The sequence below is a fragment of the Saccostrea echinata genome, unplaced genomic scaffold (genome assembly GCF_033153115.1).
Source record: "Saccostrea echinata isolate AGI-Se365-2 ecotype Australia unplaced genomic scaffold, CSIRO_AGI_Sech_v1 ptg000054l, whole genome shotgun sequence".
Lineage (NCBI taxonomy): Eukaryota > Metazoa > Mollusca > Bivalvia > Ostreida > Ostreidae > Saccostrea > Saccostrea echinata.
The window spans coordinates 22,068,967-22,091,936 of NW_026889803.1; the positions used below are offsets into that span (position 1 = coordinate 22,068,967).

Consider the following 22,970-nt stretch of genomic DNA (forward strand, 5'->3'; position numbering starts at 1 on the left):
CAACAGGCCATCTTCCAATCCACATAGACAGTCACTGTAGCTCATTCGGTAGAGCACTCGCTCTATGATTGGAAAGTTGTGGATTGGAACTGCGAATGGCCAAACGCTTGGCACTTTGAACTGAAAGGTCCTTTGGATGAAACATTAAAAAATTAGGCCCCATGTCATGACAGGTTTTGGCATGATAAAGATCCCTCACTGCTTAATGGTCCTGAGTGCTGAGTAAAGGTCTAAATTTGAACCCCTTCAGTGGTATATAGTGACATTTCTATAATTCTTGAACAAGACTTAAAACAACATACATTCAATCAATCCAATCCACAAAAGTGTCATATTTTTTGGTTCAGTGATTTTTGTGGCAAAGATTTTCAAAAGATGCTATTAATTTTCTTTAATTTATAATTATCTCCAATTGAAAGAAGGTGTGGCCCTTTGTTTTAACAAACTTTAATCCCCTTTACCTAAATATATTTTGTGGCAAATTGGTTGAAATTGGCCATGGTTGTCTATAAGAAGTGAAAAATGTGAAAAGTTTACAGAAGACAAGACAGACAAAATGTGATCAGTTTAGCTCACCCAAGAGTGCAAAAACTAGTCCACCCAAGACCGTTTAACTGATGTTGGACTAAAAGGAAGCATTATCAAAATACATACATTTAACATGCAATTGATTTATATCCATTTACCTTGTACGTTTCTCTGATAAAGTTACAACTTGAGTGAGGTAATCAAAAAGTTCTCCTTGCTTGCATCTGAAAAAAAAAAAAAACTATAGCTGTCATAAGAGAGAAAAGCCTGCACATAAGGCCAACAATTTTTTTATTTCCTGTTTTATGGGAGCGCCAACCCTCATTTGGGCTAAAATGAAATAAAAATGAAGTCCCAACTTCAAGTTTTATTTTTATTTTTCCCGCCGATAGTTTATTTACAGTCACTGAAAAAATAAAAGAAATATAAACAAACTTTTCACACGCCTTTCAAAACGTGATTTGTCATTGACTGAGGTAAATATAATCATCCAATCACAGTTGACAGAACTATAGTGACCCTGTATTCGAAGCCTGAATAGCCTCTGCACAGCATGGCCCCAAAATGTCAGAATCGGAGGGTTTAATATATATTTTTGAAATAGTCATTATTAAAAGTGACATGTCAATGTCATATATTAGAAAAAAATATAAATTTCAGATTAACTTTTAATGAGAGATTGAATGAAGTAGACTAAACAGTAATTTTGATTAAATGTCATGTGGAGAGCCACGTGGAAATATTGAGGTACTGTCAACCCCTTGTTTTGAAAGGTATTAAGTATATGTATTATCTTTGACAATTTTTTCCAATACATTGAAATATGTCAAGACATAAAGATTTTTTTAAACTTAATTTTAAGCCAATAATGTTTTTTTTACAAGTAACAACAAAACAGAACACTGTAAAAATCATGATTGTCATGATTGAGGAAGTTCGAGTCACAACTTTCATTTGTTTTATGACAAATATAAAATTACCCTCCAAAATACCTATTTGATTGATACAAGACATAATTTCCTTTTTATCGTTTTAAGGAATTTTGCTTACTATATAACAAAAAAATGTACGTCAGTGTGTAAATATCAGCTGAATACCGTATATCCGTTTTTTTGGCGATGATCTATTTTTCGCATTTTTTGCGATCATTTTTAACTCACTAAAAATAAAACATGCAAAAATTAGCAACCTTACTCTCCATTCCAAAAACAGCACCTTTTTTAAAAAAATAATTTAAATCGTAAAAAGTAACTCATGCAAAATGAAAACTATACAAATCTACCCTTTTTTCGCAAAATTTGGAACCACTAGGGAAAAGCTTTGCTGTAAATGATACACCCATACCCAATATTATCTTAATTCAAGACCTTGTTTCATTTTATCTTTCAAAAGTTGTGGATTAGAACCAGTTTCAACAAATTTTGGAATTCTACAGTAGGCCCTAAACAGAGTATTGGCCTAGGCTATTTTACATGTATATACTATGGGAAAAATGTTTATTTTCTACAATTATGTTGAAAGTTTTAAGAAAAAAATAAGGATAAAATGAAATGAAATACAAGGTATACTACAGATCGAAGAAGTTTGAAAATGTTTTCAATTGAGAGAGGGGGGTACGTTTTATCCACCTATGTATATATTAATTTGAAAAATAATATTATACAAAAAATATATATTACAACTTTTCTTTTAATCATATCCCATGTGCACTTCTGTGAATTAATTTAGCTGATCAATTAAAAGTCTAACTGTATTCTTGCCATAACTTTGCCAGAGCTATTCCAAAATTCTCAGATCTTGTTATTTGCTGAATATCAAAAAATAAAAGATTCTGAAAAGTTTATGAGGGGTGTGACATAAGGTTACAATGCTCACCTAAGTCAATATGGCCCTGACATTCTTCATCATCAAAACTTTGATCATCTGTTCTAGCTCCACCCTACCCTCAGGTGTCATGTTTTGAACAAATTGAATCTAAACTATTTGAGGATGCTTCCATATTCATATGACTACTCATTGCTTTGCTGTTCTGGAGGACAGAATTTTAAAGATGTGTGCCTCCCTACCTGGGGGTGGGGTGGGGGGTCTTGATTTGAACAAAATTGAATCTAACACTACCTGAGGTTGCTTCCGTATCAATATGACTAATCATGGCTTTGTTATTCTTGAGAAGATTTTTAAAGATTTTTTCCCTATGTGTTCCTGTGTAAAACTTTGATTCCCCATTGTGGCCCTACCCCAACCCCAAGTGGTCAAGATTTGAACAAATTTGAATCTACACTTCCTGAGGATGCTTCTACATCAACATGACTAAACATGGCTTTGCTGTTCTTACAAAGAAGATTTTTCAAGATTTGATCCTCTCTATATTCCTATGTAAAACTTTGATCCCCTTTTGTGAATCCATCTTACCCCCAGGGGTCATGATTTGAAAAAAAAATTGATTCTACACTACCTGAGGAGGCTTCCAAATCAATATGACATCATGGATTTGCTGTTCTTAAGAAGAAGATTTTTGCCTTTATATTCCTATGTAAAATTGAATCAACACTATGTAATGAAGGTTTCACATAAGTTCAACTTTTTTGCTGAGTGGTTCTTGAGAAGAAGATTTTTAAAAGATGCCACCAAATTTTCACTAATTCTTAATAATCTCCCCTTGAAAGAGGGGAAGCCCTTCATTAGAACAAATTTAAATTTCCTCAATCTGAGGATCCTTTGTGGTAAGTTTGGTTGAAATTGGCCCAATGTTTCTTGAGAAGTCAAAAATGTGAAAAGTTTATATTAGACATACGGACAGATCAACAGCTGGTATTTTTCTCATATTTCAAAAAAAAATTAAAATCCAAGCAGTATGCATATCTCTGATATACAGCGCTGTGACAAAAGTATTTGCGATTTTTTTAAAAAATGGCAACGTCATCAATATGCACCTCGTTTGTTCAAAGGGAAATAACTTTTGAACGAGGCCGACTTATCCAGTGAAATTTTCAGAGAGTTATATCTATCGCTAGTAAGTGACATAGTTTATGCATTTCTGTCATCTGCATTCATGTAAAATCGTAAACAAGGATATCATTCATTATGGGCTGAAAATCAAAAGAATTGAAGAACAATGTACGAAAATTGATTGTTGAAATGAAGTTAGAAGGTAAAAAGACATCTGAAATTGAAAATTTATTAGGGATATCGGAATCTACAATCAGATCAATCTGGAAAAAGTATTTTTATATGGGGGAGATAAACAAAGCGAAAAAAAGAGGACTCCTTGCAAGATGTCACAGCAGGATCAGAACTGGCTCGTTCGTCACACAAAAATGAACAGGGAACATGTTTTAAATGACATTACGAATGAGTTTAACAGAAGAAGGGATGTAAATGATCATGTACATCCACGGACAGTGCAAAGATTTTTACATGAACATGATGTGAAGAGACGAGTGGTGAGAAAAAAGATGGTTGTGTCACAGGTCAACAGAAGAAAGCATATGTCATGGTGTCCCGAGAAGAGAAAATTAATGGAACTCAGTTATCTTCGACGATGAAAGTCAGATCGTTCTGGGTGAAAATCACAGAGTATACGTTTGGAGAACATCAAAAGAAGCGTACCTTCCCCAATGCATGTGTGCCCCCTCCACAGAGAAGGGTGTCTATTATGGTGTGGGGTTGTATTACATATTATGGAGTTGGAACCCTTTGCCTTGTCAATGGTAATATAAATGCAGAAAAATATATTACAATTTTAGAAAACCATTTATGGCCTGTAATTGCTCGGCATTTTAGGAATAAACCGTACCGTTTTCAAGATGATAATGCCCCCGTACACAGAGCCCATATTACAAGGGACTACAAACTGGAAAATAACATTCCAACTATTGTGTGGCCGGCACAGTCCCCAGACATCAATATTATTGAAAACTTGTCCGAATCAAACGAACTCGACAAAATGGGCAACAACGTTATGACACCCAAGGAGCTCTTCCCCGTTGTTTCGGACATATGGACTTTATTTGATCATAACTACATAAGAATTCTGTATGATTCCATACCACGCCGTATATTGGCTGTCATTAAATCTAAGGGACACCTCACCAAATATTAAGTAAGTTAAATCAAAATTTAATTATATATTTTAGATGTTTGATCCTTGAAGCGCGTCCTTGTTTACAGCCACCATTTTAAAAAAATCATGAATACTTTTGTCATAGTGCTGTATGTACAATAGAATAGAGCTGCAAAATAAAAAAGTTCCTAAGGAATTCTGAAAACTGTAGGAGGACTTATCTGGACAAATGGGGAACCCTGCATGCAATATTTTGCAAAAATATGACTAAGTTCAATAGCAGGTATCTCTCTCTCTCATAAATTACTAAAAAAAATATCCAAGCATTATCCACATCTCTAATATATGTACAATAGATCTGCAAAGCAAAAAAGTTCCTATCTTGGAAACTGTGTGTTAACCGAACAAATGAAGTACCCTTTTGGCAGCTACTACCCACCTGCCAATTTTCATCACTTCAAGAGCTAGATTTTTCCTATGGAAAATCCAATAAAATCTCTTGGATAATTCTGTAATTTAAATGACAATTCAATTACGCTTTTTACAGTGATTAATTATCAAATATGAATTACAAAGGGGAATGAAAGAAAAAGTGAGCAAGTTCACATACCCCATGCTTCCCCAAAACTTGACAATGCAACACATAATGAATGGCATGGTGCACTTAAAATACACAGTATAATTCAAAAAGGAGCATTACTTGCAAAAAATCCTCACATCAAAACTTCTTGCATATAAGGACATTCAAATCTTATGAGATTATTTAAGGTGAAGCACTAATTTGAGGTGTGTGTGGGGGAGGGGGGAGCGGGAGAACTTTTTGTGTACTTCTATCCAAGATTTTTTTTGAACGTGTGTTGAATCTTTCATATTTTGATCTCAACATCAATAGGGGTCTTTACAGAGTTTCCGAAAACCAAATATTTCTATCAGTCATTCGGACTGATGACTTAATGTGTTCTACCAGTTGGAAGCAAATTCTATCAGTCCGAATAAATTTTAGTATATTTCATGATGTAATTCAAAAGAAAATGGCATTGGTTTATAGTACCGGTACTCAAATTGAGTTTGTAAATCTTTCCGCAGATCATTACAACACCGATTGTGAGACGAGTATGCAATTAAAAAGTTTAAGCACTAGCCCACGGGCTAGTGGCAGCAATAAATACACTAGCCCCAAGTAAAAAGTTGCTAGCCCAAATGGGAGGGAGGGATAACAACTATTAATATGAAAAAAATATAGTTTATTGTTGAAAAATTCAGGGTCTGAAGACCAGGTCACTCTTTTTAAAATTAAAAATTTAATTCTCTCTTGTAAAATTGAATTAAGTATAAATTAATAATTATGATAGAAAAATGAATTCAAATAAATTATCTTCCCTTTTTCTGGGCATTGCACTAATCTAAACTGAAGTGAAAATCCTTTTTTTTTTTTTTTTATCTTGAATCATTAAATACATTGGAACTACATTTTATGTAAATCACATAACACTCGTCTTTCAGTTGATTGAGTGATCGTGAATAGTTTCACGAGATATCTGCATGTGTTAACCATAAACAGAGGAATGGAGGAAATTCGGATTAGAAAAAAAAAATCATTTTTGGAATTAAATAAATCAGGTAGTATTGCAAAATTTATAAGATTATGGAGATTTACGAATAATAGGAGCATGCTGCCTGAAAATTTTTCATTTATTGGGAATTTAATAGCAAAGAATGAGTGAAAATACCAGTAGTGCTTTTCGTGTATAACATTGGTAGGTTTTACTTTTACTAGCCCAAGGGGCTGTCTCCTTGCAGAAAACTACTAGCCCGACCCCACAAATGGTAGCCCCTCGTGTCGAGCAATGCTAACTGCACACCCCTGGAGACATCGCAATAGATCAGAGTACAATTAATTAGAATAATCTAACTGTGTCTCAAGCCATCGGTCTCATGGACTGTTAATAGAGAGAATTGCATCAGACATTTCGATTTTCTATCGGTTTTGCCGGTAGGACCGACGGTTTTTGGAAACTCTGCTTTTAAGGTCATAAAATATTTCACATAAAATTTCATAACAAAAAATTATTCCAGTGAATTTCCTTATTACGTGGCTGGAAAGTTTCTTCAATAATAGCCAAAACTCTAAGGCCAAAAATAATGGAATCATAATTTCCTGGCAATGTGCACAACTACACACTGTGTTCTAAATATCTGCAAAGTTTGACGAAATTCTGTGCAACAGTTTAAGAGGAGTTGTGGTAACAAACTGTTCATCTCTGTATTTAAGATTGGCCAAAAATCTAAGTTGAAAAGTGCCAAAATTCCCAGAAAAATAAGGGAATCGGAATTTCACGGCAATATGCACAACTACACACTATGTCTTAAATATTTGCAAAGTTTAACGAAATTCTTTGAAGCGGTTAAAGAGGAGTTGCGCTGACAAACTGTTCATCTCTATATTCAAGATATGGACAAAAATCTAAGTTGAAAAGTGCCGAAATTCCCAGAAAAATACTGGAATCCGAATTTCCAGGCAATATCCGCAACTATACACTGTGTCCTAAATAACTGCAAAGTTTGACGAAATTCTGTGCATTGGTTTAAGGTAATGATCCATACCACGTAAAATAATGCTATACGATGTTATTCATGTCAGTGACGTTATTACGTCAGTACGTGCCCGACGCTTATTCTATCAAAATGGCAGACGCCAATATCACTTACCGTGATAAGAAAGGTAAATTCATTTCCAAAATAAAAGGCAGAAAAACTACGATGTACGTTTATTTCCGGAATGCATGATCGAAGGAGAGTTTAATTTTAGATGCTTTGCCAAACCAAAAGTTGATTATAACAACAAAGATGACATGGGAAGGTTGACTCGAGTACAAGATAACAAAAAGACTTCGACAATCAGGTCGCTTTTTTTTGTCTCTGTAAGTTGAAAAAATACAGAGTAACAAATAAATGGTTCTCTTGTTGAATGTCAATATCGTTTGCTAATGCTCTACATAATACATAACCAACCACGGCTAAGTATTGACGTATACTTTGCTTCAATATTCCGACTTCAAAATTTCTATTTTTCTATTCTTGATTGTTGGAATTATAACATCGTCCTCGAAAATCGTCCTCAGAGATAGACTCAGGTTTTGAAAAAATTTGAGTAATGGAAAACTTAATTTGCAATATATAAAAATGCACACAAATATAAATGTTCCAGTATTTGGTATCCTTGCACTGAAACATTGAATATTTATTGATAATAAAGTGCCCCGCCACAGCATGATACGCCCGTCAAATATTGTTCAATTATCACAAACAGTTCAGAGTGCAAGAAAATCAAGTCAACCTTGATACAAGGATTTTCAAGATTTTTCCATGCCTTATAATATTTGTTTATACATTTCCTATGGTGTAGGCATGAATTATAACAAATACAACATTATCGATCCTCAACTGGTTGTGTTAGAGCTTGACAAATACCCATCTGCAGCCCCCCCCCACACACACACACACACACACAATGACAGTGACACACACACAATCTTTCATATTTGTGAGACATGATGCTCTGAAATTTGTTCATCAATTAATATTTTCAAAAAATAAAATAAAAATATCAATTAAACAATATCAATTTAGTCTTAACTTAATCTATACCAAATTAATTTTAAAATAAAAGACTGGCCATCAAATGACATATGCTATAATCTGACCAGCAGTTCTTCTGTCTAATTCCCAAAGGATACAGATAAGAGCTTGATCAGAGATCCTCTAACAGAAATGATTGAGACAGCTAGCCTTCCTACACTGAACTCATTAGTTATTCTTTAACTGGATGCACGTCCACTCATTACTCCCAAGGGATGAATGGACCTGCGCTATCTGCTTTGTAGTGCATTTAAAATGAATATTTATGTCATTCTGAAATTAAATTTGAATACAAAGATTTTTTTTTTCAATTTGTTACAAAGATTTATAAAAAGAAAAAAAAAATGTAATCTTGATGCAACATTTTTAATAAGGTTTCTGCTAGACTATTAGATTTGTAGGGACTATCTACCATAATTAATTTTTTTTAAAAATACTTTCTTCTTTTTTTTCTTTAGATTCAATGTCAGACTGGTTTTAAGCTGCAATTCATATGGACAACGGGCATGCTAATTCCAATATCACCTAGTCCCCCCCAAGTATAATTAGTTTTAATTAATTAGTTTATTATACAATATCAAACTAGTTTATTATACAATATCAAATTTGTTCTAATTACTTTTCACCAAATTCATTTTAAAAGTTAGGCTAGCCCACAAAAAACTATTTAATCCAACATGGCTGATTCCTCTGCCCAATTCCCAAGAGACATAGATAACACCTGCTTGATAAGAGATGCTCTACCAGTTAGCTCCTCACACTAAACTCATTAATTTCTCTCTAATTTGACATGCAATTTTCTGTTATCAAAATTCTCCTTGACCAGTGCTTGATAATTACACCCATGGGAGAGGTGGAATTTCTCTTGTAACATTATATTTCTTATAGATTGCTGTAAAGTATATAATGAAAAAAATAAGTATTTTCTTGATTTTAACATTTTTTGATAAGGATACTGCAACACTTTCACATTTTTTGGGATTGTGTAATTTAATAGTAAAAAGATAGTTTTTTTTAAAATTTCACTTAAAGGTCACAGTGACCTTGAAATAGGTGGTGACACACCTTCTACCTAAGATGCATAAATTGGCCAAGTTTGATGATTCTAAGTCTAATAGTTTTCTAGTTATCAGCCGGACAGGATTTTTCCATATTTGGCCATAGCATCTTAATTAAAGGTCAGAACGACCTACTTTTAGTGCGCGACACACCTTCTACCCAAGAAGTATCAGCTGACAAAGTTTGATAATCCTAGGCCTAATAGTATTAAAGTTATGAGCCGGACACGAGAAAAGCTAACAGACAGACAGACGGACAGACGGATGGACATGAACGCCATAACATAATACGTCCCGTCTAAAGACGGGCGTATAAAAACAGAATATTTCATCTAAAGTAGGAAAGGACATTGATGCATTTTTTTTTACATATTGTTTCCTTAATAGACACAACATACTGAAGATTTTGAAAAATACTTTTTAAAGCTTAGTGCACATTAGCCTTACCAGTTTTGTTGTGCTGTGGGTAGTGTATTAATTAGTGCACCTGACTAGTAAAACAGGTGTCCTGGATTCGACTCCTGGTCCAGCCATGCAATTTCTCCATTGTTAATTTGATATTTAATATATATATATATATATATATATATATATATATATATATATATATATATATATATATATATATATATATATTAAACAATAATGTTTCATAAGTGATATTAACTGACTTGGCAAACCTGTCTGAGTGTCTTAAATATTTCATGAATTGTATACATGTTTCCTTATAAATTCATCTTTTTCTCCACTAGGTATATCTAAGCAAATTTTAAAAAAAGTTTCCGAATTGTTTCTGAATTGATGATATAGATTAAATTACAAATGTGTCTTCTATATATAATTAATGAGAAAAAAGTCGGAACAGACCCAGGGGTCTATATTGGAAAAGGGGGGGGGGGGGGGTCCTGTCCTCAAGCACCTGTGAATGGTATATTATATTACAGTAGATACTAGTAGCTAATAAGACAATGGGGATCCCTAGTGTACTATTCTAAATCATAATTTTATGTATATAATTATAAGTGTGGTCGGACTTGAACCCACAAATCTCAATATATGACAGTAACAAAGAAGAGATTAGATAATAAATTTATAGGAATGCCTATGAGATCAAAGTGGGTAATTTAAAAAAGAATAAGTAAAAAGTGCGATGAAGGGATAAAATTTCAATCGGATAAACTCAACTCTCTTTGACATTCTGAGGGCTTATAATGTTATAATTATATAATTAGGTTATTCATGCAAGGTTCTTAATCATTAAAAAAACAAAAAAATATGACTTCATTTTTGATTTAGATTTCATGGATTTATGTCAAGAGTGTGATTTTTTTATTTGAATGAAAAATTATTAATAATATCTCATAAAAGTTATTTCAAAAGAATAAAAATGCTTTATCAAAAGCTTCTTGGGATATTGCTCAGAAATGAAATTTTTTACACACAATCAGAATGTATGACCTTGACTTTTGAACCTCAAAATCAATAGAGTTCTTCCTTAGGCCTTAGGGAGTTGTGGGCTTCTTGAGATATTGTGCAGAAACAAAATACCTAGACCTTTAGACCTCAAAATCAATAAGGGTCTTCCTTGGGCCACAGAGAGTTATTACGTAAAATTTCATTGCAAAAGCTCAAAGGCTTCTCGAAAGTGTTACAGACAGACAGAAAGACAAACGGATGGATGCATAGACCCAAATTAATATCCCCACTTTCAGTGAAAGCAGGGGACAATTATATCAGGTTTATTTTGTGCATATTAAACTTGGTTTTAGAAAAATAACAAAACCTACCCAGTGATTACTCAGTTCTTTCTTTTCCTATACAAATATTTTTTGATATCATATTAAGTTAAATATTATATACGCCTATTCTGCACTGTGTAACACAGTTCCAACAAGAGGCTCAGGGGTCACATCGCTCACCTGAGCACTGTTGCGAGGAAAAAAGGAAAAATCAGTTTAGTATTGAAAAGCTTAAATGCATAAGTGGTCCCAACCTACCCCTAAAAGGGAGTGGGGGTATGATTTGAACAAAATTAATTCTACGCTAACTAAGGATGCTTACATAATTTTTTGACTGTGATTTTTTTTCTACAAGTTTAAACTTTCATTGTGGCCACACCCTACCCCTGGAGGTCATGATTTGAACAAACTTGAATCTACACTATCTGAGGATGCTTCCATATAAATATGACAAATAGTGGCTTTGCTGTTCTTGAGAAGATTTTTAAAGATTTTTCCTTTATATTCCTATGTAAAACTTTGATCATCTATTGTGGCCCCACCCTATCCCCAGGGTCATGATTTGAACTAACTTGAATCTACAGAAGAAGATTTTTGAAGATTTTTGAAGATTTTTCCTACTCTATGAAAACTTTGATCGTCCATTGTGCCCCAAATGTTTAAAGAGTCCTTTCCAAACTTATTAATATTTGTCATGTGAAGGCAGATTTTTTGTGCCATGTGTGATTAAAGTGGTCATATCCTGCAAAATTCATGACACTCTTGTGACTGTCAAGGCCCAGAGGCCTCTTGTTGGTGTAATTGTTCAATAGGGTTTTAAAAAACAATATTATGCAGGAAATGGATACTCATGAAGAACTTGCACAAACAAGCTGAATTCTAAACTACTTTAATTTTTATTCTAAAAATTACTCTATAAAGTTTAAAAGTTAATGAACTTGATTTAATGATCATCACTACAATGAGATACATGTACTACATAATTGGACAAAAAAAAAATACTTTGATATTTCTCCAGTTCTCTTTCTTGAGAATGCATGTAGATATTTATTTATAAAGTTTAAAAGATTTTTTAATTTCTCTAACAGGTTTTAGTACATAGTTTTTGTTGGTCGGCTTAACTTTTTTCTGAGAACAGTTATGAGATTTGATGCTGAGGGAAACAAGAGAACAACATATGTAGTACATGTTTCACATGAGAAATTATACTCCAAACATGCTAAGATTTTGTGTTTTTATTTCATTACAACTTTATGGTAGAATTCAAATAGAAAATGTGAGAAAACAGCAAATAGCCATAAGTCATTAATGTTCGGGTTGCTTTGACTAATATCAGAAACAAACTTACAAAAGAATTATTACATGTATAGTTAAGAAAAATACATAACTTGACCCAATATAAAATTGTCCCTGTGTATAATATCATTTAAAAAAATCATAAGTTAGGACTTCATGCTGTGTTACGTAGCATGATGACAAGCTGAAGAAATTTTTTTTATTTGATTAGGATATCATTTTGAAAGAAGTATTATTGAACTGCCTTAGAACTCCAGAACAGTCAATCGAACCGTCTTGGATGTCTTGATTAAATGTTTAAATTTTAGGCACAGAGCAAAATAGAGAGTTTAATTTTTTTTTTTATCTAGACTATGTTCATAATGCATGTACCATTTCTCAGCTGCTTTATACATGCAAATTAAATATATGTCTTCAGTATTGAGTAACCAAAAAAGTTTTTGTTCATCATCTAGTGCCAAGAAATTTGGAAATTTACTTTTAATTGACTGAAAAATTTCTTTTCTTTGATGATCATATTTATGTCTCCCCTTCCAGGAGAGACATATTGTTTTTGTCGATTTTCTTCTTCTTCTTCATCTAAATTTTGTCCAGGCCGTAACTTAAATACCCTTTGACATTAAGACTTCAAACTTGGAACGTAGATAGATGACATTGAGAAAAAGTGCAAGCCACCAACATTTTTGACCTTGGCCTATTTATAAGGTCAGGGTCAATCTTTTACATCAAAATAGAGTTCAGCCCGTAACTTGAGATCTCTTTGATATTTGGACTTCAAACTTGTAACATAGGAAGAAGACATTGAGACAAGATGACTGCATTAGAATTTTGACCTTGACCCCTTTCTGCCTTCAAGGTCAAATAGAGAAAAAAACATGATCTGACCATAATTTGAGAACATTTTGACATTAAGACTTCAAACTTGGAACATGCAGAGGTGGTATAAAGGAGGGATGCATGCCACCAAAATTTTTTTACCTTGATTCAATTTTTATAAGGTCAAGGTCAATCTTTTACAACAAAATAGAGTCCAAGCCATAGCTTGAGTACCTTTAGATATTAGGACTTCAAACTTGTAACATAGAAAGAAGACATTGATACAAGATGCAACACACCAAAATTTTTGACCTTGACCTCTTTTCTTCCTCAAGGTCAAATAGGGAAAAACTTGATTAGACCATAACTTAAGAATTCTTTGTTATAAAGACTTCAAACATGGAACATGCAGAAATGGTATGAAGGAGGGATGCATTCCACCAAATTTTTTTACCTTGATCCAATTATTGTAAGGTCAAGGTCAATATTTTACATCAAAATAGAGTCCAGGCCTTAGCTTGAGTACCCTTTGATACTAGGACTTCAAACTTTTAACATAGAAAGAAGACATTGTTACAAGATGTAACACATCAAAATTTTGACCTTGACCCCTTTCTTCAAGGTCAAATAGAGCAAACACAACTAGACCATAACTTGAGAACCCTGACATGAAGACTTCAAACTTGGAACATGGAGAGGTTGTATAGAGGAAGGGTGAATGCCAACATTTTTTTTTCACCTTGACCTAATAATAAAGTCAAGGTCAATCTTTTACATGAAAATATAGTCTAGATCATAACTTGAGAACTTTTTGACATTAGGATTTCAAACTTGGGACAATGAAAGACAACATTGAGACTAAATGCACTGCATCAAAATATTTGACCTTGACCACTTTCTTCAAGGTCAAATTAAGAAAAACACGGCCAGACCATTACTTGAGATCCGTTTGATATGAAGACTTGAAATTTTGTACACAGAATTTGAGTTGATATGATCTGCATTATTATTTTTGACCTGATCATATATTTGCACTCGTTAATGTTGGTCAAGAAGGGGAGACATGTGTTTTTTTGTAAAAAAAAACAATACCTACTAGTTTTTACATGTTCTCAAAAAATGAGTTCCATCATCTACACTGTTAGAATTACATCTAATGCATAATCAATCTTCTCGAGGGATGTTGGTAAATCTTCCCACTTCAATTTGCAATCTGTGACAAGAAAATTCTTAATTTACATAGAGATTTTCTGTGATGAAAATTTTTAACTACTGATAAATAATTCTCATAACCCCAATTTTGTTTGAGGTTTATATAAAACAGGGTATTATTTTAACTCGGAATAATTATTTCATTCGGAATATAAAGAATTGAAAAAAATAAGCAACTAAGTCTCCTTACACGTACTTGTAGCTCAGAAGAAAAAAAATGTTGCCTTAATTCTCTGCATTTTAATTGTGTCTAATACAGTATTGGGGTAAAGATTTTGTTTATCTCTCTATAAATAATTATTTTTTATTTCTTGTAATATTGTTTTTTTTCTTTTTAATTTATTTGTTTGTTTGTTTACTGTTGTGTTTGTTTATTTATTTGTGTAAACAAGGTTGCTTGTATTGGCAGGGGTTAGATGAAAATTTTATGGGGTCAGTTGGCGCATGCCTAAAGGGGTTAGTCGCCGCCGAGCGGCGACTAACCCCTTTGAGCATGCGCCAGTTGAATTAGTTAAAAATCCTGTAGTTAATCCATATACAATGTGTATTCGGTCTGTATTGTTAATCAGTCCACGCGATGTACAAATTAAACGGTAATTAACACGGTAGAAGTATTTGTACTGTCACGCTGCGCTAAAATCCCAAGTATCTTTCATTCTATAAGTATCCATGAATGAAGACTACACAAGTCGATATCCTAAAGAAATAACTCGCAGAGAACGAAAATACATACCAATGCATATTCATTACGATAACCGAAAACACTAACAAGTATTTTTACAGTCGTAACAACGATTAAATCCAACAAATAACCAGAGAAATGCGACGATGTCAACACTGCCAATACACTGCAGACAACTCCTGTTCGACGTCACTTTTCGAAGTGCGACGTCACACGTACAGTGTTTTCCCGAACTTTCTGTGGCAAAATGGCGTATAGGCATTGTATGTAATATAAGGTATTCCGTCATCGTAGTACAACACACAAACTTTATTCCTTTAGATTAAAGTTTTCCTTTACTTAGGTAATCAAATAGCAGAAGAGGAGACGAAAGCGAGCAGTGTTTAGTACAGAAAACAGGTTACAAAAATTTGAAGATCCATGATCCGCCCACTTGTTTCACCCCAGCTAAGAGGTGCATATTTAGTGTGCAAATCTCGAGTTTTCAAGTCGATGTGACGTCACAGTCAAGAGCAGCTATATAGTATGACAAGAGCATGATAATGCAGGGAACAGATTCTGTTAAAAAATTAAATTATTTGTATCTTTCGATTGAATTTAAATAAAAAGATCAACATTTAAAAAAATGATTTACAGTGAAAACTTAAAGAACGTTAATCGTCAATTATCAATACATTTTGATCCTACGGGGGGGGGGGGGGGGGGGGGGGGGGCTTTTGGAACCAAATAAGGGGACGACCATTTGATTGCGAGGGGAGGGGGTTATAAATAATCTGTCCTCTAAAATGTTGGTCTTGGAAATAAATAATCCGTTCTTGACTGGCAGGAAAATAAAGAATTTGTCTTTGACTGATGCTATGAAAATAAATAGTCCTTCACCGACATAAAAAATAAATTGAACTCGGAAAAATTTCCAGCCACCCCCTTTCAGAATCAAATGATCGTCCCCTAATCTGTCTTGCATACACTGGGACAAATAGGGAGGAATGTAACCCAACCCCCAACCCCAATTTTCTCAGATTATTTTTTTTTTGTTTGTTTGTCAGATTTTTCAAGGAGAAGTAAAAAGTAAATTAAGCTTGATTCTCTCTCTCAACTTTGATTTGAATCGAAAAAATATTGCCAGCCCCTAAATTATATCCATTATAGTCATATCCTAAATTATTTTGTAATTAAGTAAAACCTGTGAAATAACAGATCGATATATTAAAAAAAATCAGCCAGACGATTCACGTTGACCATTACTTAGCGAGTCTATATCGATATCCAAATCCGATACCCCCACCCCGATTTTAATAATCACATACAGCACAGTTGAAATATTTGATTTCTTTTAATTTTCTTCTTGAATCTTAAAACTTCAGACAAACCGTGTAGACCAAGGAAACAATTTATAAACGAAATATTAAACAGCTTCACAGAAACCCGATTCTTAAATCAGGGGGCTTCTTAAATCAGGGGGCAATGGTTAGATTTTATTCCCACCCCATTTCCGGCAGAAAAAAATGGCAGGTTTGATCACAATGTAATAACAAAAAATGGGGTAGAGGTCGACTTTTCAATAAAAAAAAAATCCAGACAAGACTCTCTGAAAAAAAAAGTCACTACATCGAAGGGTTTTAATCTACATGTATATGCACTTTCTAAATGTACCTTATATTCAATATCTCTTTCTCCCCTAATGGAGGTTTTTCCTCCGCTGATGATGGTCACAGGTATTTGGCAGTACTGGAAGTTTCCGAATCACACTCAGCCAATCGCGAAAGAAGTAGACCTTGCAATCATATTTTATGCCAATAATAAATAAATGAACACACACACACACAAAATATTTTAGTTTTTCTTTTATTAACAGCGATAAATTCCTCCTTCCTGAACAAAGTGTGACTTGTAAAACTTTGAATTATGTTTTAAATCCTCTTTTACTTTTTTTTTTTTTTTTTGATAAATCCATGCACTAAAATGGAGATGAAGATTATCGCAAGATGTATAGCGATAATCTAATATTGTTGTTTGCCGTACACACCTCGTAAAACACAAATGTTGAGATGATGCAAGTTTATGTTTGTGATCAATACATATTCATCTAAACCACAGTTCAAAGTTCATTCAGATACTGTACATGTATTAATTTTTTTCGTAGACAGCAAGAATGAAGGGCAGACAGGACAAAAAACATGCGTCCGATCTTCGATCTTTGAATTTAGACATAAAATTTACTACTAAATTCTGTTTCATTGATAATGTTTTCGCACATTTACGCAAATATCCTTTCTATATAATTGTGCAGTGAAGTATATTTATTTGGATGAGTATTTTTCGTAATTTTATATTTTTCGCATATACTTAATATGTACATATTTTCTTTCTAAATGTTCTATTGCTTAACTCGAGTTATCTTTTTCATTTAAATTAAAAAAAAATAATGTAACTACAACTCACGCATGCTGTAGAAGACATCAGTACATATCTGATTTCATTGTCAAACCCAGAAAGAATATTATGTTCTCCTTATGTTCATACAACGGAGATCTAGATTGCCATGCTTTTAGTTTACAGGGGGAAAAAATCACTAAATTAAAAAAATTATAGTGAACTATTTATGAGGAGCCGACAAAACTATTGCGGGGGGGGGGGGGGGGGGGGGGGGGTGTTATCACTTTCCTTAGTCAATTTCTCCAGATACCTAAATTTCTTTACCAATTCACAACGGATCTGTGTTTCCTGGTGTAATTGATATTGGTTAAATTACTGCATGATGAAATTAATGGAAGAGCCTTATGTGACGACCATTTACACGGATAACTGCTCGACATTTTCTCAAATGAAAAATAATCGATGTTACCCGACGTCTGGACTGTCGACGAAAGTTAGCAGGTACAACGCATTTATCAGGCATGTAGTATCGGAGGGGGGGGGGGGGGGCTGCCCCCCCCCCTTTTTTGCCAGTTATAACCTTTGACTGTCGAAAAATGTTCATTGGTGGTGAATAAAATTTGGCTAGGTAAGTTGTTAAAATCCCCCCCCCCCCCAACTTCCAAAAACGATACTTAGTGCCTGTTTATACAAAATGGAGTCGCTGCCACTTGATGTTATTTTTCTTTTAATGAAAAAATATACCCCCTACCTAATTATTAGGTAGGGGGTATATTTTTTTTATTGAAAGAAAAATAAGTAACGTCAGGTGCCTGTGGTTGCATCCTATTTCTTAAAGATTAGGTAGGGGGTCTATATAATATTTTTTAAATTTTTTATACTAAAAGAAAAATAAGTAACGTCAGGTGCCCGTGGTCGCTTCCTTTATTAAAGTATTGGATAGACAGAATTAATTGTCCCTTCTGTAGTGTTTTAGATACAGGTAAGATCTTAAAATTCAAAAAGTTAAGCTCCAGACTATATATAATTATATTTGGATAAGAAGTCTCCATATTTTCATGGACGCCTACTCAACAATGCAGGTAGTACATGTACATGTATTTCCGCTTCTCGGAAAGGCCCGAGAAGTTGCGATTGTTGATCTGAAAGAGACAAACCAAAGCGCATTATGTACAAGCACAATAAAAAAGGTCCAGAAAACACAGATTTGTTAGGAATTTTCAAAGTCCAAGGGCTGGGGCATGTATATACTAGTATATATACGTCCCTGCTAAGGGCCATAAGAGCCCATAATTTTCGTAAAGATGGGTCAGTCAACACGAAACTCATACTTGATCTGTAAGACAACAATATCAAAAGACATACTAAAAATCAGCTCAGTAGTATCTTCAAGTATAGACATAAAAATCTGGAAAATGACGGACGGACAGGGGGTAACACTACACAAGACAAAATTGCTAAGGCAGCACCAAATAAAATTACAATGCTAATTTTCTAAAATTGTTTATGATGTTTTTGATACACAAATATGTTATCAAAGTAAAAAATGAGACATTTAATTTCCTAACTTATCAATAACTACGATGTTAACTGAAGCGTAACCATTTGTAGAAATAATGAAAATCGTGCTCATACTTTTTGGAGGAGAAATTTTTATTTTTTTTTCTTTGTGTTTGTATTCTTTATGTTTGTACTAACTAAAAACCCAGAAAAAAGTACAACTATGCCACGTTTGACCTTGGAAAAGCGTGCCTAAGCAGTTAGCTAGTATGGCGTGTGCAGGGGGTTGCTTTGGAGAAATTTGTATATAAAAAAATTAAAACAATTCATACATCATTCTTTCTTCTAGTGAAGATTAGTTACAATTAGATGAACAAATATAAAAATTGTTCACTTTAGATAGCCATGGCATTTAATAAGCACCACAGGACAATTTCAAGATTCTTCCACAAAACTGGGGCAACCGGAAGTTAGGTAGACTGGGTATGGCACCAAGGCACTGGATGAATACTAGGCAATATGATAGTCAATCGCTGTATATTTGATTTTTCACTCGGAGACTGCTTTTGTTGCAACCTCACGGACCACAATTTGTAGTTACCAACTTCATATATTTGAAAGAAACGATGCGCAGTGCATGTCGGGAAAATGGTTTTCGGGCAAGAAGGTCACAAAGTTTTTTGTCATGACACTTAGACATTTGTCAATTCCACTGTATTGGGAAAGATGGAATATTAGATATACAAGTACCGATTATGTAAATGTTCAACTCACAAACAAGAATAACAAGTGGTGCGTTAGCAATTTTGTCTAGTGTATATGATCCGGCCATTGAAAATGCAGAAAATTCAAAGTAAACGTGGAAACAACGGAAACAGTGGCTAACTATCATTACTAGGCATTTTCTGTAGCTTGCCGAAATGCAAAAACAGTGACTCTAGCTAGTCATGTTTTGTCTGCAGATTACACTCAGATGGATCACTGAAAATAAAGACTACTCCCTTGGATGCAAAAAAGTCATGTCATACCGGATTGTTTCAAGTTGAATTGTACTGTATGAAATCTGAAGGAAAAATGATTGAGAAATGATAGAATTGAAATGTTTTAATGATTTTGTTTTCTTACAAAAGAAGTGAAGATTAAAGTGAAGTGGATGCGCTCATGTGGAACAGACAGTCATATTGAGACATTACCAGCTTTTTATTAAAATACATGTGCATGATTCTGTAAATGTTAAACTGAAAAAAGATGCACGCGTGTTTCAAACTTCCTTCATGTCTCTCTTAGCATAAACATTATAGAGCTTCAGTCTTATCATGCAGTCATTTTGGTTTTCATTGTACAATGTAGATGGAATTACATGTATAAGTTTTGAGATCGATCGGAAGTACATGTATACACGTCACCTTAGATTTCTGTAAACATGATCTAAATTGTACATAATTAAATAATTTATCAGGAAGAAATGCATTTTAAAGTCCAGTTAACTTCTTTTTGCAGATACACAGAGACTATACGTATCCATGACTTGCATGTTTTTTTGTTGTTGTTGTTGTTTTTTTTTTGTTTTTTTTTGTTTGTTTGTTTGTTTTTTTTGCTTTTTTGTTGTTTTTTTTTTTTTTAGATTTTATTAAATTAAGAGATTGAGAAGAAATATTTCAATTGATCGTTTGGTTTTGCATACAAATATATGTTTCTTCAACTCTTCAGGGTCAAATGTTCTTCCTGACAGGTTGTTAAAGTCTTCATCCGGGAAAAAAATTGCTGTCACAATAATTCATTTAGTACATTGTTTTGAAAATAAGAAATGGGTGTCCTTAATATGTTAACTGCATCGGATACAATCGTGTGCTGCTGCTGCTGTCTGCTATAGATAAGAAAAATCCTCATTCAATACGTGTGTTCTGCAAGGATTAACACCGAGGTCTACAAGTATACGGTTATGAAGGTAATATAAGCGAAGACAATTTTTCTTTATTTTTTGTACTGTTTCACAGGAAGGTTGGAATTTATTCAAAAACTTCTACACGAGAAGAAGAAAACACTTGCTGTGGCCTTCAACTCGACATTTCGATATATCGACGACGTATTATCAATTAACAACAATTACTTTCATTCATATGTTGACTCAATATATCCCAGTGAAGATACCACAGAGTCTTTACCACAGAGTCTGACACATCTGTTTCATATTTAGATATTTTACTAGAAAAAGACGTTAATGGTAACCTAACAACAAAGCTTTATGATAAACGTGATGACTTCAACTTTTCAATCGTCACCTTCCTTACTTATGTAGCAATATACCCTTATCACCTGCATCTCTCGATACACAAGAGCATGCTCTACCTATGAACAATTTCTAAAACGAGGTAAGCTATTGACAAACAAGTTGATGAAACAAGGATATCAACAGTCTCGTTTGATGTCATCTTTTCGCAAGTTTTACGGTCGATACAATGATCTTGTCAGCACGTACAACTTATCATTGAGTCAAATGCTGACTGATGTTTTTCATACTAATTGTTAGGCCATTATTTATATACTGAACTGTCTATGGGTTTTTCCGTTTTTTCCCGATCATGTCAAGGAGCACACGGCGGGGCAGGGGATGCTCACTCCTCCACTGGCACCTGATCCCACCTCTAAATTTTGAGGTCCATGTTTGCTCTGCTCCAAATTTGTATCTTTTCATTGGACTTTCCAGATTGAATACTGTTCGTTATCTTCATCTTTTCATACAGATGACAATTAAGAGAAAAACAAATTCCTGAAATACAAGTATACATGTATTCTAATTTTGATAAAACATTATAGTTTTTGGAATGAATGAAGATAAAGAGCTACAAAATATTTTCCTCGTCTCTATTTATAAACAGGCATGCAGTATTCGGGGGAGGGGGGGGGTCTGCCCTCCTTTTCCGAACATACCCCCCCCCCCAAAAAAAAAACCACACATACGTTCGAAAAACGATACTACGTGCCTGATATATATACACAAAGATGTTCACTGAAGGACTTGAACTCATCATGAACAACAAGAACACTCACGGCTAGCTTGTTAATCAATAAAAATAATTTTTGGTGATTGAGTTTTAGATGAAATATTTTTCAAGCTACAAAAATAATGTATTCAGATGTCCGCACCTTACAAAATGCAGTATAATTTTTGTCAATAGTGCCGCATTTTTTAAAAGATTATAGTCACAAATGAAGAATCAGTGTATGAAATCCAAGATGCTCTCCTTAATTATTACCACTTCGGATTACATTGTACATTATACCAAAGTTTTTATTTATTTTATCCAAAATCTAACATCTAGCGGCTTGACAAGCTTTCCGTTAAATACAGTTACATGTAATATCTATCACCTGGCTGCTAAGTTAAGCTTACAGTCAACTCTCTACCATCGACTTATCAGTGATAGAAATAAACAACAGTTCTGCAAAGGAGACTTGCTACAATCTTGAACACAACCATCAAATAACCTACTTTCACGTAAAAGTAACGGCACATACAGAGAGAGATTTCATATTTACGAAATTTTGATTAATCTACATGTATAAAATAGTATCAAATACAGATATTAAAACATTTTACTAATCCTTTGTATAGGCATTTTATGTTAAAAATCTGTTGCAACTTGCAAGGGCAGATCCAGGAATTTTTTCCCAAGGGGAAAGGGGGGGGGGGCTTTCACACAAACTAACACCTATCTTACTTCTAAGGGCAGCTCACTCTAACTGCATAAAACTACCCCATTCGGCAAACCTCGGCTGATTCCGTCACCTTCATCACAGAGGTACGAATCGACCGAGGTGTGCCGAGTGAACCCTTACAGAATTGCAGCAGATACTGCAAATGCAGTATTTGCTGCTATAGCGCTGCAATTGTACTTAATGTCTACTGCAAAAATGAAGTATATTTGCAGTACTTATTAGCATAATGTACTGCGCAGCAGTATATTCTAATAATCTACTGTAAATATACTGAAAATGTGCTGCAAAAACTTTTCGTATTTTCTTTTCAGTGACACAAAATTTCATATGCTGCTTTTGTA

General features: G+C 33.8%; 1 protein-coding gene across 1 annotated transcript in view; it reads right to left on the reverse strand.

The window, feature by feature from the left end:
• LOC133206082 (phosphorylase b kinase gamma catalytic chain, liver/testis isoform-like) overlaps positions 1-22,970 on the reverse strand; it is a 213,814-nt gene that overhangs the window by 106,948 nt on the left and 83,896 nt on the right. The window contains 1 exon segment of the mRNA XM_061342012.1: positions 687-752. Coding sequence (XP_061197996.1) covers positions 687-752 — 66 coding nt within the window.